General features: G+C 37.4%; 1 protein-coding gene across 1 annotated transcript in view; it reads right to left on the bottom strand.

The window, feature by feature from the left end:
• Positions 1–21,163, bottom strand: part of LOC136886360 (serine/threonine-protein kinase/endoribonuclease IRE1) — a 387,729-nt gene that overhangs the window by 129,417 nt on the left and 237,149 nt on the right. The window contains exons 10-11 of the mRNA XM_068231041.1: positions 19,812–19,996; positions 2,424–2,710 (exon numbers count right to left, since the gene is read on the bottom strand). Of these exons, the coding sequence (XP_068087142.1) occupies positions 2,424–2,710; positions 19,812–19,996 (472 nt within the window). The remainder of the gene's footprint in view (positions 1–2,423; positions 2,711–19,811; positions 19,997–21,163) is intronic.

The following is a 21,163-nucleotide window of genomic DNA, read 5'->3' as shown; positions in this document are numbered from 1 at the left end:
GTGCACCATGGAAGATTTTAAACCACGACCTTATAAGAACATAAACTTTTTCTTAATGAGAACATTTTAACTTTAACATTTATAATAATATCCTCACTTCAATTTTAAATGTTTTTAACTACAATATGTAATGCCAATTTTAGCAATCTACTGAAGATGATCCAATTAGGATCAAAACATGTATAGTTGTGACGAAAGTGAAATTTAAGTTTTTAAAATTCACATTAACCATAAGATATTGAATAAGGAGGATAATGTTCAAGCAATAAATCATTGTTATAGTGATTTAAAAGAATATTGGTTTAGCTGTCAATACAGAAACATGAAATTTATATTTTGTGTTTCTCGTTATATGCCATACTTGCTATAGCGGACTTCTACTATAGTTCCTCCTGACTTCACTAAAACCAAAACTGTTGCCCTACTGAAAAGGAGAAATGCCATGGACTGTTCAGATTACCAAACTATCTCTCCCATATCTCATGTCTTAAAAATACTGCTCATCATCACCACCAAGAATAGAATATCAATAATGACCACTTTAGATTTCGGTCAGGGACGGTTATCAGGGAAGCAATTCTAACATTACATTTAATTCTAGAGAAAAGACTTGAGAAAAACAGAAAAGTACATGTCTCCTTCGCCAATTTAGAGAAAGCTTTCAACCATGTGGACTGGAAGCAGCTTTTCCTAATAATGAGAAATGTATGACTTGATTGGAAGGATAGATGCCTCGTGCTAAATTTATACAGAATACAGAACACTGATTATGAAACCAGTGGGACAAAGTGGTGCTAAAATAAGAAAAGGAGTTATCTCTTCAATACGTTCATCAAAGTAACCATCACAGTGATGAAAGAGAAAACAGATGGGATCAAAATAAATGGTAAACAAGTACATTCCATACAATTTGCGGATGATATTGCCGTACTGACAGAAACAGGTAAAGGTATGCAGAGAATGTTCAACATACTAGCAAGAAATTTAGGTAAGTGGAACCCCAAAACAAATGCAAAGAAAACAACAACCATGAGATTATGTAAATCCAGACAAACATCTATAAGAGACATAAAAATGGGCCCTGATAAAAATGGGCAAGTGAAACAGTTTTGCTAACTTGAAACCCCAGTCTACCAGAAGTCATGAAAAGGATAGCAATCTATAAACATGACCATATTAATGGCCTACAGTGGTCCGCATTGACTACTTACAGTGACAGTCTTACTGCACTTAAAAACAGGAGATAATTGGTCTGTTTTATCAATACTATTCAAAAACTATTTAATATATATATATCACTTAATTGTACATGTTCTGAGAAAAGATTGTTAAAAAATTCCAATGACTTGATCAAAATTATAAAATAATTAGATGTTCATTTATTATCATAACATTACTTAAACAATTGAAATATAGCTATGATACTGAAAAACAGACATTATGTAATTTTAAGTGCAGTAAGATTGTCCAGTAGAACTGCCAGATCGACTAGACAAAGCTGTTTTTAGTAAACATTTTTAATATACAGATAATGTTATTGGTCATATGTCCCACTAACTACTTTTATGCTTTATCGGATATGTTGAGGTGGTGGAATTGTTTGTCCGGAAGAAGTTCCTTTACGTGCTGGTAAAGTTACACAATGCTGGTGAATCTGAGCCCCTTCGAATACCCCCAGGGCAGGATTGAAGTCGCCAGCTTGGGCTCAGAAGGCAAGCACTTCTACCGTCTGAGTTACACAGCTCAGCTTTGTAATGTCATGTAGTATAAGGGTATTCATGCTCATGAGTTAGGTACCAGTCTGAGAAGTAGAGAGATATTTCAAGACTAGGTAATGGAAATAACAATAAAATATGAACAGGACGATGTCCAGACTTCAAAAAGAACTTGTTTCCTTGATTACTATACTCAGCAAATTATTCTCATCTACAATGGGAGACTGGATACTGGCACCAAAGAACAGAATGGATTAAAAGTCTTTTAATACCACTATACAAGATAAAGACAAAACTTTCAGAACATAGCACATAACTGTGAAGTATCTCAAAATGAATAAACTCCTTGTTCTATACACATGAAGCATGAAGATGATTATCATTATAAAGATGATGATCATGAGTGATGGTTCAGTTACTGTACAGTAAGTCATATGTCACATCTATAGGGTACAAAGGACAACCGTGATCGGTCATGAAACATGTTTGTTGCAGTTTTGAATCTCAGAAAGGACTAAACTGTAAGTCAAAGCTTAATAAGAAAATTTATGCAAGAAGAGCAATAACAGAAAAACAATACAAGAAAATTAATACATGATCGGACTAGTACAGAATAGTACGCTCAGGTAAACTTAAACATCAGAAACTATGATACGAGTCATGGAATGATAAAGCATAAATTATGAAGCAAGTTGAGTCAGGCCTTACCAATGTCCAAAGAATGTAAATGTTCCAATCCTAATGTAGCTTGATATAAGATATCTTTACTGCTGATCTTGTTTCTGTCAAATCGACCCTCAACATAGTCTTGTAATGTGGCAGCACACAATTCAAGTGCTATGTAACGGAACTGCTTATCTTGCTCAGTGCAAAAGTAACGTACTACGTTGGGATGCTCATCTGATTCCCGTAACAGGTCTACTTCACGGTCAGCGAAGGTAAAACACTCTGGAAGTATGCGCTTTACTGCAACAGCTCGATTATCAAACACACCTCTGAAAGAAGAAAATTAAATTAAGAATGAAAATCTATAACTATATTTAGCAACATAATTAAATTCAGAGAACATAGCATGACAACAGCTCAATCAACAATGAAAGAACAGAAACAATACAACAAACAATATGCTCATGTAACAAACAACCCCCCTCCCCCTAGGAAACATATGGAGAGCAGCCAGTGGTTTACTATGTGAGAATACCTGGAATGAGTAAAAAAAAACAAGAAAGACATGCGTCCAAAAATTTCTGCTGCTGCCTTCGTCAGTGGAAAATGAGATAATAATGGTAGTGGTCATTGCTGAAATTACTATGAAAATTAAATATTAATTAAAATGATCTACAATGGGCGACTTGTGTGCACTCTACAGTTGTACTGGCAGTAGAGCTAAACCTGTAGCTCAGATCCTTTACAACAAAACAAATATGACATATAACTCTATCTCAAATTACTTGGGAGATAAAGTAAACAAACACAAAAAACGTGGGAAGTGAGTTGGTACAGCCTACCACTTGGTAAAGCATTTCAAATGCTTTATATGTGTAATGTTATTTCCGCGCAAATGTTACATGTACTTCATCTAATTCATTTAGCTCCATTTTTCACTTCAAAAAGATGTTGAATTTAAATTATTACTCTATACTCATGCATTAAAGTACCTTTTGGAACAGGTGACGTGTCAACAGTAGAACAGCCATTGCATCATATAGTTGCTGCTTATTTCGCTAACATCAAACCCATGTGCAGTAACAGCTCTTGTTTACTGCTGTGTGACTGTGTTTGGGGTGCGCTAGTATATTATTCACTATCAATTACAAGTTTCTTTCTTGTCAATATTTAGTAATATAGCATTATTAATGAAGTTGGTAGTCAGTCTTTGTTTTGGTGTTTATGATTTAGTTAACTGTTGCAAGTGCAAAGCTTCATAAGCTTTGGCTTCAACACCTCAACGTTCATTCACACTTCGCTCAATCTTACCATACAAAACATTTCCGTGCGAGTTAGGATAACATGTAAATAATCAGGCTTACAACTATTATTATTGCTCTTTAGCCTGTACTGTGATCTAGTGATGGGACATTCGATTCATTTTACTGAATCGATTCATTTGATTCCGTTCACGTTACTGAATCGATACAGTGATCCGATTCACGGCTCATTGGTCACCGCTCCTACTGCATCTGTGTAGTATGTGCTGGTACGACAGCAGCAACAGCATTCAGTGCTCGCAGCTGCCATCTGGTCTTCATACTATGAACTCCTTTCTTAAAAAAAATGCTAGTTACTCTAATACATCGAAGGTTTCTGGCGACGCAGGGTGGGAAAAGTTAGGATTAGGAAGGTAGCAGCCATGGCCTGAATTAATTTACAGTCCCAGCATTTCCTGGTGTGAAAATGGGAAAACTACGGAAAACCATCTTAATGGCTGCCGACGGTGGGATTCGAACCCACCATCCCCCGAATGCAAGCGCATAGCCACGCGATATTAACCACACGACAACTCGCTCAGTCATTTTTGAAAATATGTATTTTTCTATCAGCTGAGGATTTTTTTAAACTGTCATATTTTGTATAGGCTACCCGAGATGTACAATAGCCCGCTGGTTTTCTGATTCAACATACTGTTATTGCATCTGTCCACATATGATTGAAGTCTTGTGCAACGATGTGACATATGAACTGAGAAAATACTGAGCCGTTCTTCCCAATATAAAACAGGTACTTTTGAGTGGTCATGAGCATGACTCAGTCATAGGGCAGGCTAGAGTCGAGTTTAATTGTCAAATGTCAACTAAGTTATAGGCCCTAATACTAAGATTCATTAAACTAATAAATAGTATAACCTAATAGCCTACCTACTTACTAGCTACTTCAGAATTATGTTGTGACTACCTTTTTAACACTGCAAATAAATCCATCTATTATTTAAACCTCCCTGTAAGAAGAGGACAGTGAATGCAAATGGGTATTATTTTCAAATGAGCTGAGCTCGAGAGTTCATTACAGCATATGATTCTTTCAGTGTAGTATGGCTCACTGTATGTCTCGCTGCAGTGAGCCGATAGGGAGCCGTGCGTATCTTGTGTCTCACTGAGCCGGCTCGTTCATGATTCTTTCCGTGTGCCATGGCTCACTGTATGTCTCGCTGCAGCGGAAGCTCGGCTCTCCGCGTGTCCAGTGAGCCGATAAGGAGCCGTGTGTATCATGTGTCTCACTGAGCCGCGCTCGTTCACGATTCTTTCGATGTGCCATGATTCACTGTCTCGCTGCAGCGGAAGCTCGGCTCTCCGCGTGTCCAGTGAGCCGATAAGGAGCCATGTGTATCATGTGTCTCACTGAGCCACGCTCGTTCACGATTCTTTCGATGTGCCATGATTCACTGTCTCGCTGCAGCGGAAGCTCGGCTCCCCGTCAACGTCCAGTGAGTGCGCCACTCAGCACTGTCCGCTGGGAGTAAGCTGAATCATGTGCCATGAACTTGCCGTTCCTGTGAATCGATTCCCTCGGACACTTGAATGAATCGATACACTGCTTCGAATCATGCATTCAGTAGCCAACACTACTGTGATCACTGCTTATACTACAAAACCTTAATTTTCATCTTACTATCCATGCTTTCTCACTACCACACAGCATATTTTTACCTGAGCTGGCATCCCTTTAGGACTATAAAACTAGTATTGTCGTTTCCGACTTAACTACTGCTTGCACTTAACACAACCTCAATTTGCATCCAAGTTCATTCAATCTTATCAACACACAAAATATTTAAGAATACTGAATATTAAATAATACTTCAAAGAAGGGGAAACATTTTATAATTACTCATATCGGCAGTGATAAAGGTTTCGTGGAAGAAGAGTTATTATGTTTTGATAAGAACCCCCTTCCCAGAGAACATATTAACAGGAAATCAATCGAAAGCTGCTGAGATACTTTAAATATGCAGGAGTGGCAGACAAGAAGAGGCCAACAGCCATGGCTCCCCAGCCAGGACAAATGAGGAGACCGTTCGAAGTTGAACCTGGTACCTAACAAAAACACAAACTATACAAGCTGCTGCTTTAAAAATACTAAATAACAAAGGGATAAATGGGAAAACATAGGTGTCTTTGAGTTAATGAAAGAAAAAAATAACCAACAAGGTCTCAACAAAAAGATAAAGGAATTAAATGCAAATAAATCGTACTTTGTACAGAATGGGCAAAGAAATAGAGTTTAACAAGTTTGATTGACAGGGGCTTATTACTCTTTACCAGCAATCTCAAATTTATCAATGATATCAGTAGACAGGACAAGGCTCCACGAAGCAGCAATATAAATCCCAAACACACAGGGTTTTATTTCAGTTGAATTGTAAAATAATTCACATGAATCTTTTCATTGGTCCACTAAAGACCCACATCAATTAACAATCAAACCAAAGAAAATTCAGGACAAAGGTTCCGAGGAGAAGAAGCACAATCATGATTTAAGTCAAAATCTGTAAGTCAAGAAAGGATAGAAATATCATGGATGCAAAGTATAAAGGTGGATGGATGCAGATACGTAATATGGAAATTATTTTATCTCGTATAGAATAAACTCATGACTGAAGAAATGAGGGGGAAAAATTAAGGTACAGAACAGGTGGTAATCGAACAATAAAATGTTAATTAAATAGAGTAATATCAAATACATAATCTACCTCTCAAAACAATAATGGCATACGTATTATCAGTCATGAGCACCACATACACACAGACAGCTGGCAATATCAAGAAAGTAAATGCAAAAAACAGAAATACAAAATTAGTAGAGTAACACACTCATCTTTCAGAGACCAGTACACAGAGCCAAATACCCATGTCATACATAGCAGACCTCAATGTCTATTCAAGACATAACTACAACCAACACTTACCATACTCTACGTCTCATAATGCTCATAACAGTAAAATCTTGCATCACTGAAACAGTTCAGAGTAGCATAACACCATTCAAGTATAAACTAAACTTTGGAAACAATTATTGAGTGTGTATCGAAATGGCTCAATTACAAATTTCCCTGATACCAATATAATGGTCCGTTACTGGACATTATAAATTTTCCCTTAAAGACTAAACAGCGTTTAGTTGGAACTTCTTAATGTCATCCTACTGTACAGCATGTTGGGGACTCGTGTGGCGAGAAAAAGACGCACCTAAAATGTTCACATAAAACGCAAACACACATTCAGATACCCAAAAATAATGTGTATGACACGTGCTATGAGAAGATAGGAAAACTTAAAGGGTCCACCTTTTCAATACAAAAAATGTTATAGTTTATTTATAACATGTATTTGCACTTGGAACTAGTTTCGACGCTGTTTGGCGTCATCATCAGCTAAAATGTGGGAAATAGGCCAGCATGTAGGCATTTATATTACACAAGGCGTTACATTAAACAATACACATCTTACAAGGAGATAAAAACAGGGACGAATATAGAAACAAATGAATCGTTGAGAAAGCAAAAGTTATACATATTAAAAATAACCTTAACCACACATCTTGCAGTGCGAAAGTAATCTTCTTGAATGATTCCTGAATATAAAACACACGCGCACACATTTCTGAAGAGCCAGCAGGCAGGACAAAGTAAAGTGAAACCTTAAGAGTTCTTCTGAGAAGAGTTCATCATTTTTTCTATGTTCTGACTAACTAATGAAGTTTCCCTTGAGTTCCTGATAAACATACACAACAGGAAATTCTCCTTCACTCTCAACAATACTGTAGCTATAAAGACCAACGGTAAATTTCATTTTAAATATTGTGCAGAGACGTGAAAGCATGAACTTGAACATGATATAACTCCTTCATTTAACCCAATTTTTTTTTTTTTTTTTTTACACAAGGTGTTAACATTAAATAATACACATCTTACGAGGAGATAAAAACAGGGACGAATGTAGAAACACATGCATCGTTGAGAAAGCAAAAGTTATACATATTAAAAATAAGCTTAACCACACAACTTGCAGTGCGAAAATATTTGCCTTGAATGATTCCTGAATACAAAACACACGTGCACACACTTCTGCTGCTGGCTCTTTAGAAGTGTGTGCGCGTGCGTTTTGTATTCAGGAATCATTCAAGGCAAATATTTTCGCACTGCAAGTTGTGTGGTTAAGCTTATTTTTAATATGTATAACTTTTGCTTTCTCAACGATGCATGTGTTTCTACATTCGTCCCTGTTTTTATCTCCTCGTAAGATGTGTATTATTTAATGTTAACACCTTGTGTAAAAAAAAAAAAAAAAATTGGGTTAAATGAAGGAGTGATATCATGTTCAAGTTCATGCTTTCACGTCTCTGCACAATATTTAAAATGAAATTTACCGTTGGTCTTTATAGCTATTGTTGAGAGTGAAGGAGAATTTCCTGTTGTGTATGTTTATCAGGAACTCAAGGGAGACTTCATTAGTTAGTCGGAACATAGAAAAAATGATGAACTCTTCTCAGAAGAACTCTTAAGGTTTCACTTTACTTTGTCCTGCCTGCTGGCTCTTCAGAAATGTGTGCGCGTGTGTTTTACATTCAGGAATCATTCAAGAAGATTACTTTCGCACTGCAAGATGTGTGGTTAAGGTTATTTTTAATATGTATAACTTTTGCTTTCTCAACGATTCATTTGTTTCTATATTCGTCCCTGTTTTTATCTCCTTGTAAGATGTGTATTGTTTAATGTAACGCCTTGTGTAATATAAATGCCTACATGCTGGCCTATTTCCCACATTTTGGCTGATGATGACGCCAAACAGCGTCGAAACTAGTTCCAAGTGAAATACATGTTATAAATAAACTATAACATTTTTTGTATTGAAAAGGTGGACCCTTTAAGTTTTACTATCTTCCATTCTCAGTTCAATACGGACAAAAATGAAATTCTTAGGTTTAAACGTGCTATGAGGGCGAACAAATACACGAGCTGAAGAAAAAGATAAATATCATTAAAGACAGGAACACAATCAGCTCGGAGCTATTAAATATATACATAAATACTTAAAGAATAATAAACAGGTATACAAGATGACATGACAACCAACGGGTAAGAGATAGTGCCAACACAAAGAACATCACCAAAGCAAAAGGAAAATTGTACCATAACTTACAGAACTTCAAGCCTAAATATAGATCAAAAGTTAGATGATTTGAGGCATCCATCGCAATAAGTGTTTGAAACATGCAAATATTTGGAAATACGGGTGGATACCTGCATGCCTGTAGAGTGTCTCCATGTTAATCGTTAGGGCAGAACTGAAAAAAGATGACCATAGAAAGTACATTGAAAACATAAGAAGGAAAATTAAATTTACACAATAGAACGGAGCCCCATCGCCCGCTAGCGGATAGGAAGGACATTACAGGAGAGATTACTTAAAACGTCAATGGAAGATAATACTGGGAGCAAACTTAAACAGAAACTCCAAGGAATATTAACCTACAATACAGCAAATACATATATCAACCGAAACGTTCGGCTCAGTTTTGAATCTAACTCCATGAAAGACATATCACAAAGAAATAAATGGAGATGTATTTGAAGAATGCTTTGTTAATATTTTATTCCCTCTCATTTTGAACCAAATATGCCTCACCATTTGGTTAAAATTGAGAAAATGCCGATCCAATAAGTGATTAAGTATTTGGATGGGAAAGGAATCCCTTAATGACTAAACAGCGTTTAGTTGGAACTTCTTAATGTCATCCTACTGTACAGCATGTTGGGGACTCGTATGGCGTATCAGATAGGTGATATCGCACTGCAATTGGTAAGGTTAAGATAACCCCGCATACCACTGTTCATTGAAAGGAGCCTCCGTGGCTCAGGCAGCAGCGTGCCGGCTTCTTACTGCTGGGTTCCGAGATTCAAATCCTGATCACCCCATGCGAGGTATGTGCTAGACAAAGCGAAGGCAAGACAGCTTTTTCTCTGGGTACTCTGGTTTTCCCTGCCATTTTTCATTCCAGCAACACTCTTCAATATCATTTAATCTATTTGACGTTAATCATTGCCCCAGAGGAGTGCGATAGGCTTCGGCAGCCAGTACAATTCCTATCCTCGCCACTAGATGGGGGCTTCATTCATCCCATTCCTGACCTGGTTGAATGACTGAAAATAGGCTGTTGATATTATATTTACCATTGTTCATTGAAAGTCTCGGAGTAAAGTAAAGGGCCACGTGACACATAACAACAAAACTTTCATCCCTGCAGAAGAAAGAAAACTGCTGCTGGAGGTGTAGTGGACTCCTTAATGTTGAGAAATGTGTGTAAAATACGTCATCAAGACCACCTAGTAGATGAAGCCACACAACGGGTTGTAATAAACACGAACGAATCAAATAGTGATTATGATGCTATGAAGAGGATTGAGTACATCTCAGGTACCTCTCATATACTTCTCTAATGTACTCTTCCAGTGATTAAATTGGTGAGAACATTAATCTTAGAATTAGTGAATATTTTCTCGATATTCTTATGTCAGGTCAGGAAAAATCCTGCTACCATATGTGACAGTACATGGTGTGACCTGTGACTGTCTGGCCGAGGATTGGATGGACAGTACCAAATCTAACAACTGGGGGCCGTTGACCTTAGATGTTAGGCCCCTATAAACAACAAGCATCATCATGATCAATCTAACAACCTAACCTTGAATCAATGGTTACGGGCAGAAGAGTTCCCCTTAGGAGGTTTGATGAAGCCTTTTATACGAAATGGCAGATAAATTCATCAAAAGAACTGCTGCTTTGCAGATGTGGAAGGTGACTGCTAAAGGCTAAAGGAGAAAAATCCAGAAAGAAAAATCCTCTTCAGGAATAGTCCTAGCAAGTCAGCAGGAAGAGTACTGTGCAATTTGCTTTTAAACAAAGAATGAGCCTCGGAACAAAAAATAATGCAACTGAAGACCAAATTTCGAGTACCTTTGGAAAAAATGACGATGCTTACTAGCCTGAAACTCATTAAAAAAGTATAAGAAGAAACACCAAAAGGATATGAAATAACGAAAAAGCCAGCCTCATAGTTGCTACCTTGAACACATATATATATTTTTTTTGCTAGTTGTTTTACGTCGCACTGACACAGATAGGTCTTACGGCGACAATGGGACAGGAAAGGGCTAGGAGTGGGAAGGAAGCGGCTGTGGCCTTAATTAAGGTACAGCCCCAGCATTTGCCTGGTGTAAAAATGGGAAACCACGGAAAACCATTTTCAGGGCTGCCGACAGTGGGGCTCGAACCTACTATCTCCCGAATACTGGATACTGGCCACACTTAAGCGACTGCAGCTATCAAGCTCGGTCTTGAACATATTAACACAGACTGGAAAATGTAAAGAAATAAGAGATATGATGAAATGTAGACACATAAACATCTTGGATATAAGTGAGTCGAAGAGGAAGGTATGCAACACAATTGAGACCTGTGTAGAATCTCTAGAATGTGGAAAGTGTTTGTAGAATATTTTATTCGTAAAGTTATCCTTTAAGGAAGACTTACTGTGTGAAGTGGAGTGTTGTGCTAAAATATTTTATTCATATTCCATTTAGCTACCTAACCTGTACAGTGCAAAATATTTTTGTAGCATATCTTATTTGTAACTACTAGATTATTGTTCTATATTAGCTGGAACAGTCCAGAAAGGTTGTGACATGGACTTTTAGAACAGGGTGTGTTGGCCCCTGTCAGTTATGGATTCTAGAAATATGTCCTTTCTATTCTGGAAAACGGAAAGTTCACGATTTGTGTCTGTATATGTGTTAGAGAATATTGTATACACATCGCGACCGGATAAAGAGTTGTGCTCCGATTCGCTACACCATAATCGCACCAAGGCCAGTCTTCCCTTTTTAAAGTGAGCGAGATTGGATATCGTGGTCTTTCGTTCTACCATGAGTCCAGCAGTTTTGACGCATGTTAGTGTGACCTCGCTGCCAGGATGGGCTGCCTTGGGGTAAGCACTGTTGATTTCAGTCCGGTTTTAATTTGCATTTAATTTTCGTTGGTATATCACATAGGAGTTTGCCCTAGTCGTCACTCTATTGCTCAGATGTTTGAAAGCATGTTTAGGTTCACTCTAAATTGTAATAACATGTTGTGTTTCCGCTTACCCTCAAGATTGTATCGTAGGACTTGATTTGTGTTGAGATATATTTGCTTTAACTCCTTGGTCTTATAGCAAGCTCTTGTCAAAGAACGTCTAATTCGTATTTCGCAAATTGTGTATCTAGATTTTGTGTATAGTTTCATTTGTTTGGAAGTTACTTTGCAATGTCAATTTACGAAAATAATATCTTGAAAACAAGAGATCACTGTTGGCTGTTTGGAAACCCGCAACCTTCGCATCCATATGGCCTTTGGTAAGTTCCCGGTCCCGTCCCACATTCCTTGTTTATTGTTGTCAAGTTCCCCAACCTGATATTTACTTGTGTTGTATGCGGTGCAGTTCATCAGATGTTTAGTGTGTGTCTATGCTTTAGGGTACCGTGTAATTGCATTTATTTTCCTCCCCTTTAATTATGTATCCTGTAACCGCCGAAACCCCGGTTACAACAATACTACTGAATGATGGATACAAACTCTACTGGTGTGGAAATAAAACAGAAGCAAGAAATGGTGTTGGCTTTGTTCTTCACAAGCACAATGACTGCATTTCTGATGTAACAGTCATTAATGAGAAGATTATTAAAGTGAAGGTGCGTTTGAAAGGAGAATATCTAACAGCTGTACAGGTCTATGTCCCCCAGCAGAGCTCTGTGAAGAAGGAAAGCTGAACTTCCTCCAAAACTAGAAGACAGTACTGTACCCATATATTTCAGCATAATTGGAATTAAAGTTGTAATCGCCAAAAGAGCATAATTTAATTTGGTCAGTAGGTTATTTGTAACAACCGTGGTGAAGGCCAGATTCAGATAACCCTGAAGTGAGCCGCCTGTGAGCTCACAGCCGCATGTCTGCATGTAGAGACCTTGTTTTTTTCTTATTGGTCAGAAACATACCATGTGACAGAGTTAACGAATGAAAATTTTCAAGGCTAACACCGCCCAGTGAGTTTCCAAAATTCTCCATATGACCAGCTTCGAACCAATAATATTTTATGAAGATGTGAAGAAATATATGACTGGTTTCCAACTAATCACACCTTCTAGGCAGAGAAGTGATAAAAGCTGTGTGTAATCGAAGCTCGTTCTCTTATCTACTATACTAGTTCTCTACCCTGCTCTATTAATCTGCTTTTATTACTCGACTGCTGCACGACATAACTTCGCCTTTCCACGAGGAGGCAAGCTCTCTTGCTGTACAGTGAACTCTATTCTACAAGTGGGACAGCACGTATTCAATGCCAAGTGATGTTCACTTAGCCGTGATGTCGTATAGAGAGAACACTTTATTTCGTCTTCTGCAAAAGACAGCTACTAAAATATTAATTCTAGAAGAAGTTTGTGCATAAATCGTCTTAAGTTGCAAGTTAAATATAATTTACATCCACTGACATTGAAACCTGTCTGGTTGGAGCACATATAAAAGCGTCATTTCAGTTTCAGCGTGCAAAGAAACCTGATATTAGGAGAAAACTGCACTATAAGGAATAAAGAGAATCATCATGCTACCTGCAAGAAGAACCTAGTCTTTCATCATGGTGCACCTTTCAAGGGAACTTTCAACCAGAATATGCTTATAAAGGGAAGATGGCTCCGGACTCTAAATTGGATCCATCGTGAGCTGTTGCCAGCCAAACTGAATCAACTTCCATCGCAAAAATTTAAGTACCTTTCGTAAATATTACTTCCCTTTTCAGTAGAACTTAATATGACCTTCTTCTGTGAAATAGTCATCATCATCATCAATGTCCACTCCAGTCGCCCGGGTGTGGTTTCTTAGAAATAGTATTTTCTATTATTTTTGCCCTCCCCAGCAAACCATGTGACCTTGCCGCGGTGGGGAGGCTTGTGTGTCCCAACGAAGCAGATAGCCGAGCCGCAGGTGCAACCATATCGGATAGGTATCTGATGAGAGACCAGACTAACGAATGGTTCATCGAAAGGGAGATAGCAGCATTTCGGAAGTTGCAAGGGCGGCAGTCTAGATGATTGACTGATATGGCCTTGTAATAATACTCAACTTGTCTTAGCTGTCTTGATACTGCTACACGGCTGAAAGCAACGGGAAACTACATCCATAACTAACTCCTGAGGACATGCAGCTCTCTCTGTATGAATGCTGTACTGATTAGGGCTTCCTCTCGGGTAAAATATTCTGGGGGTAAACTAGTCCCCCATTCGGATCTCCAGGTGGGGACTGCATGAGAGGGGGCGATCATCAGGAAGATGGATACTGACATTCTGCGAGTCGGAGCGTGGAATGTTAGAAGATTGAATCGTTTTGGTAGATTAGAGAATCTGGAAAGGGAGATGGATAGACTAAAGTTAAATGTAGTTGGTATAAGTGAAGTACGTTGGCAGGAAGAACAGCATTTTTGGTCAGGTGACTACTGAATTATCAACACAAAATCAAACAGGGGAAATGCAGGTGTTGGTTTAATAATGAATAAGAAAATAGGGCAGCGGGTAAGCTACTATGGCCAGCATAGTGAAAGAATTATTGTCATCAAGATAGACACCAAGCCAATGCCCACCACAATAGTGCAGGTCTATATGCCTACTACTTCAGCGGATGATGAGGAAATCAAAAGAATATATGAAGAGATAGAAGATTTAATACAATATGTAAAAGGTGATGAGAATCTAATTGTGATGGGAGACAGGAATGCAGTGGTAGGCCAAGGAAGAGAAGGTAATACAGTAGGAGAATTTGGATTGGGACAAAGGAACGGAAGAGAAAGTCGGCTGGTTGAATTCTGCACTGATCATAATTTAGTCCTTGGCAATACTTAGTTTGAACACCACAAACGATGGCTATATACGTGGATGAGACCTTGAGACACCAGAGGGTATCAAACAGACTTCATTATGATTAGGCAGATGTTCAGAAACCAGGTGTTGGATGCAAAACTTTCCCAGGAGCAGAGGTGGACTCTGAACACAACTTGTTGGTCATGAAATACCATCTGAAGTTGAAGAAATTGAAGAAAGGAAAGAATGCAAAAAGATGGGATCTAGCCAAGTTGAAAGAAAAGAGTGTGAGGGATTGTTTGAAGGAACATGTTGCACAAGGTCTAAATGAAGAGGCTGAAGGAAATACAATAGAGGAAGAGTGGACAATCATGAAAAATGAAGTCAGTAGGGCTGCTGAAGAAATGGTAGGAAGGAAGAAAAGATCAGTGGATAACTCAGGAGATACTACACCTCACTGATGAAAGATGAAAATACAAGAATGCTAGAAATGAAGAGGGCAGAAAAGAATACAGACGATTAAAGAATGAAGTGGATAGAAAGAGCAAGGTAACTAAGGAAGAATGACTGAAATAGACGTGCAAAGGATGTCGAAGGTTGTATGGTCCTAGGAAAGATAGATGCTGCATACAGGAAAATCAAGGAAACCTTTGGAGAAAAGAAATCTGGGTATATTAATATTAAGAGCTCAGATGGAAAGCCACTTCTAGGGAAAGAAGACAAAGCAGAAAGATCGAAAGAGTAGTCTCATAAAAGGAAGTAACATATTTTGAAGTTCAAATATAAAATTTATTGGTAAAAACTGAAGATATTACGAGAAATTGTTCCCATGCACATCATATGTATGAGATTTAAAACCAAATACAGAGGAGATTGCATGGGAGAAAAGTGAAAGTCTCTTTAGGAAATGCAATTTAAAACACTAGCATTTAAAGTAAACTACCATTGAATTAGACGATCATAAGCTACCATAAACATCTTAGAAATCTATATAACATATAAATTGATGTCACATTTTACTGTACAAAGCAAAATAATAGAACAAGAAGGCTTTGCAACTAAGAGGAAGATGTTATTCGAAGTTTTTAAAATGACAGTCAAAGTCATTCCTGCTGATTCCTCCCGGTTGCACATGTTCAAGTGTAACCTCCAATTCATTCTCTAAGAGTGTGACCAGAAAATAATATTTAATAATCCACTGTTCAGAAATAAAAAGCTTCCACTAACATTTGTTTTAGAAAGAGTGTGATCTGCAATAATACTTGGATATTTTTATTATCTTCCCTGCATATGAGAAGGTACAGTACCTGTATGAGTGGAACGAGTGATTGTGTGTGAAAATGATACAAGATTATTGCACAATAAAATAAATATTGGTTTAATATAATAATTTAAATTAAATTAAAAACATCCACATTGTATTTACGAAGTAGAAGTAGTCTAAAAATAGCTAGTAGTAAGTACAGTATTTAACTTAGAACTAGTCTTGCAAGGATACAATTAGTTAAATTTTCACTTAGTATTTTTATTAAGCTTATTAGTATTTTTACATTCTTATTTCTTTTGTTGTGTATTGATTTGTTTGTTTTTTTTCTTTTTCTTTTTCCTCAAACCTGTATTATGTAGGCAGTTACTTTTTCTTTCATTCTTCTTTGCATGTATATATTCATATTTTTGTCTTAAAAATTAGTGTTATTTGTAGTTCTTAGTATTTTAAGTTAATGTCATTGTATGGAATAATAATAATAATAATATGTGTGTGGTTAAGTGTAAGAAAGGGCCAAGAGCCCTAACTTCGCCACAGAAAATAAAGGCTTTATCTATCTATCTATGTTTTCATATTTGTTTGGTGTTTTCCACACCTTTCAGTGCACTTGTTATTTTATAAGCCACAGCAGAAAAGGTTTTCATATTTGTACTCTCATGTTTTTCACACCTTTTAATACTTTCCTCTCATCTTTGGAAATATTATATATAGTTTTCTCTGTACCCGTGGATACACGACGTAAAATACCCTCATGTCGGAAAAAAATCCTATCTAGTGTTTCCACATCCCATTGGATAGTTTTTATTTGCATATTCAGTAGTACGATTTCTCGCTTAACACGTTCATTTTTATTGTCCCCTGCAGAAACGTCTTAACAAAGTTTTATTGCATTTATTATTCCTTTTCTACGTGAGCTTGCATCAGTGTTGTTCTTTCAATGGCTGGGTCAAGTTTAAGGCCAAATGATTCTGTAGACAATGATAGTGACTTTACTGGTGAAAGATTCTGATTATGTAGGAAAATGATGACCAAACTCTTGAAGATACCCCTACAGTCACAGCAGCTCATGAACACTCCATACAGGAGTGGCATACTCTAACAAGCTTCTCACAATGAATTTAACACTTCCATGATACTGTTCAAGTAGTGAAAGTTTTGGGAATATTTTCTGACAAAATTTAACATTTCATATACAGTAGCAACCAAATTATTTATTTTAGAATGCAGAGTTAATACTGAATCATATTTGTAAGAGCCTGAATTTGATATGAAAGTTGTTTATACCCTGCTTGCTGATAAATGAGATAACATAATATTTATTTATGTCAAAGAAAAGATCATAATTTTGTTTTTAGTCCATTGTATCGCTCTGTCAATGTCAATTATCACTGATCGTGTATTTATAGCTGACATCCAAGTGGCAGATTCCCTATCGACTATTTACCTAGTCTTTTCTTAAATGATTTCAAAGAACTTGGAAACAAATTTTACCTTGATAAATTATTCCAACCCCAAATTCCTTATCCTATAAATTAATATTTGCCCCAATTTGCCCTCTTGAACTCCTAATTTATCTTCATATTATGATCTTTCCAACCTTTTAAAAGCCCACTCAAGATTACTCATCTACCAACATCATTCCAAGTCTTCTTTCCACCTACAGTTCAAAACTTACCACTCAGGGCCGGTTCTACCATCTGCTGGTAAAGTGGCTGGCAGCTGCCCGGGAGGTAAACTACCTGGAGGTGTAAATCGGCAGGTACTTTTCCTTGCGTCCAACCACCTCCGCGCAAGCGCTAGGTAGCTACCCGGAGCTAGACACCGATATACGAAGTTGGCTAGACTGATTTTCAGCGACTCCTCGCTTTCGAGTGTGGTGCTATCTATCGTCAGATGCGTAAAACTCTTTTCGATTGTCTTATTTTCCTGTGCTTGTATCTGCTGATTATCACCAAAAAGCCTAATAAGGGTAGTCTTATGAGTTATGGACAGCGATTTATGTCAAGCTTTCGTGATTTTAATCTATGATCTTCAATATCAATACCTAATTGGGATTAAAATCTCGAGATTACATTTTCTTACGCCAGTTATAACCTGTAATGTAAGGCAGCGTTTTTGAAAAGTATTCTCGTAGTAGATTGGTCAAGTCGCTCGCTCCGTAATAGAAGATACACAGGTTTTCATCGTATTCCTAATTTACATTTTAAAATGTATTTTCGTTCCCTGCCGTTGTTCATAACTCTCTTTTACACGCTTCCATATACGTATATACACACACACACATCTTCTTTAGGGACTTATTGCCTTTGAGCATTCTATCTGCAAGCTTCTGTGAATTGATTAAGTATCTCCACGATGCTGTATTTGCAACTAGTTCTGTGACCTCGTTTAGTTCCACATGCTTCCATTTATTGATAAAGCATTTCATTCTAATGTTTAACGTTATGAAGATAAAGTTGGAAGGTACTGTAAATGTAAAGAACTAATCGGGATAAATATCCATTCATAGGAAGAGGAATTCGGGAATGGAATAGTTTCCAATTTCTTCGAAGTAATTTACAAGAAGACTATGTACACAACTAATAGGGAATATGCTACCTGGGCGACAGTCCTATGTGCTATTAATCATAACATCACTTTCTATAAGTAGCATAAATATAAAGCAATTTCCTAGTCGACATAATATTGTGATTAAATATTTCAATGAAATATATTAATAAAAGAACATATGAAAAGAGGCATACAGATTAACACAACGCTAATAACGGAAATAAAAAGCGATTCGTCATGACTCGAACCTGCATACCTCGTATTACGAAGGGAGCTTGCTAGCCATTATGCTACGAGAACGCTTGAGGTAGATAGGATACATACATTAACTTATACCTCATGTCTGAAAACTGAAAAAGTAGAAAATTAAAGTCCATTTGAAATGATTTCCGAATAGATTTTGATTTTATATCCTTTTAAAGTTTCTTTACGAAAGCTTGACGTATAAAATGTGTTCCCTAAGCTACCGATGCGAGAGGCTGGTGTGACCGTTGCAACTCAAGGGAAGCATTAATGTTCAAGATCCTGCAATACAATGTCGGCCACTGTTACAGTATCATGCTTTTTTCAGTATACTAAGCTAATTTAAGTTGTATGTCACCAGAAATACAGCTAATAATGTTCAACTCTCAAAACTTGCCCGGCAGGTAAAGTCTTATCGGGCCCTCGAAGTGGCCGATAAATTACGCGCCGGGTAACTACGATTTATGCTGCCGATAGTGCTACCTGGGAGTGGTCGAACGGAAACATCCTTTTACGCGGAGGGCAAGTTACACGCTACTTTACCAGTAGGTGGTAGAATCGGCCCTCAGTTGAGCAACTTGTCTCCTTACTCCCAAGCCTTTCCAGCCCAAAGTTTGCAACATTTTCGTAACACTACTCTTTCGTCAGAATTCACCCAGAACAAATCGTGCTGCTTTTCTTTGGATCTTTTCCAGTTCTTATATCAAGTGATCCAGAAGTGGGTGCCATACAATGGAACCATACTCCAGTTGGGGTCTTACCTGAGACTTATATGGCCTGTCCTTTACATCCTTACCACAATCCCTATATACCCTTATAAATATATGAAGCAATCTGTAACCTCTATTTATAACCTCATTTAATCTTCCTTTAATAGCCAACAGGCCTATTCTGATATACCTGCTTTGAAAATTATTCTGTCAATGGCAAGCAACAGAACATTAGAATGGTATATTCATGAACAGCTTAGTTGTTTTGTCATGTAATATGACATTTAACAGCTAGTATTTTGCATTGTTCTGTGAATTGCATCCATTCACATTTTAATCATAGGGAATTAGAGTCTGAATTCTGAAAAACATATAAAGTCATTTCCTGCATGTCAAACTTTTTTAAAGGATATTCAATTGTATTAAAACTGTTCCATTATTCTTACTTGTAAACAAACGTTCCTTCACAACCTTTCCCCAAGATTTCGTCTGGACGGAATGTTATCTTTCCAACTCGGATGCCTCCTCCTCCTATATCCTCAGGCAAAGCTGTCACAGACGAGGAATGTGCACTTGAAGAGGAATGATTACTGCTTTTAGACCCCTGAGACATTTGCTGGAATTCTCGTACCTGAAAACATGCACATCAAACATCCAAGCTGTAGAAATCAAAATATGTGAAGACTAAATTACTCACTTCTTCCCTCTGTTGCATGCCAATCAAAAATTGTGCAGTATCAAAACTTCCATCTGATCAACAACTGTTCCTGTAAAGTTAATCCCTGCAAAATTCCTCACTGATGCAGACAAATTGATAAAATCAAACTTGAAGGAAATCCTTCAGTCATCAGCTGATCTACCAGATGACATGAAAATTTAAGTGATTTGGACTATTCTGTGCACAATGGGACACATCCCTACAACAAATAAAATCTGCAAATTCTGAAAAGGTATAGCAACCCTTACATTTTCAGTACAAGAAAACTTGAAGAAAAAGAAAAACTTGCCTAACAAGACTAAATCCATCACCCGATCACAACCTGGTGAACACTAAAGATGGATTTCTAGACTCTTAGAAGATCAGGGAGATATTAAGAGACCTGGAATTTAAGACGTGGGTAATCTCCCTCACAAAGATAAAAGAGTTATCTTTTTAAAGAAATCCAGCTTTCGATAAATGGGTCAGCCACCATGATAGATTATTATGCAACGAATGGATAAGATGTCCTCAAGAGACTGGGAATGTAACAGCAGTTTGTGCTGTGCCCGGCAGGACCATTGAAAGCAACCCCTGTAACCGATGCCTCAACAAGATTTGAATACTTGCACACATCCATGGTTCCTGCCAGCACAGCGGGACTCTGTGTATTGATAGACACCATCAAATAAGAACCACCATTGCCCAGGCCCACAGAAGAATTGGAAGAGAAGAGATCCATGGTTTGGCAGAGAATGGAAGCACCTGAAGGATCATACGATTGCCTACAAAAACAACAATGTAGGCTAAATAACTGATCCAATCATCTGCTTCGAATCTTCCACAAATCAACCTGTGATGCTGATCATGAGAAGAACAAAATATATGAGCTCACAATTACATTCAACAAGCAAAAATGACTGAAATTATAAGCTTACCAATCAGAGACAGGGGTACAATACCTCGAAAATTAGTTGAATTCTGCAAGACATTCTACCTACCAAAATCGATAAGTGGCATTGCATTTTCTGCCTTAAAACCATCAAAAAGTATTTTTTTTTAAACATCCTCAGTGATTTTCTTAAAAATTCAGTAGGTTGT

This window comes from Anabrus simplex, chromosome 1 (assembly GCF_040414725.1).
Source record: "Anabrus simplex isolate iqAnaSimp1 chromosome 1, ASM4041472v1, whole genome shotgun sequence".
NCBI classification, from domain to species: Eukaryota; Metazoa; Arthropoda; class Insecta; order Orthoptera; family Tettigoniidae; genus Anabrus; species Anabrus simplex.
The sequence above is the reverse complement of the archived record's forward strand: the minus strand, read 5'-3'. Positions and strand labels throughout refer to the sequence as shown.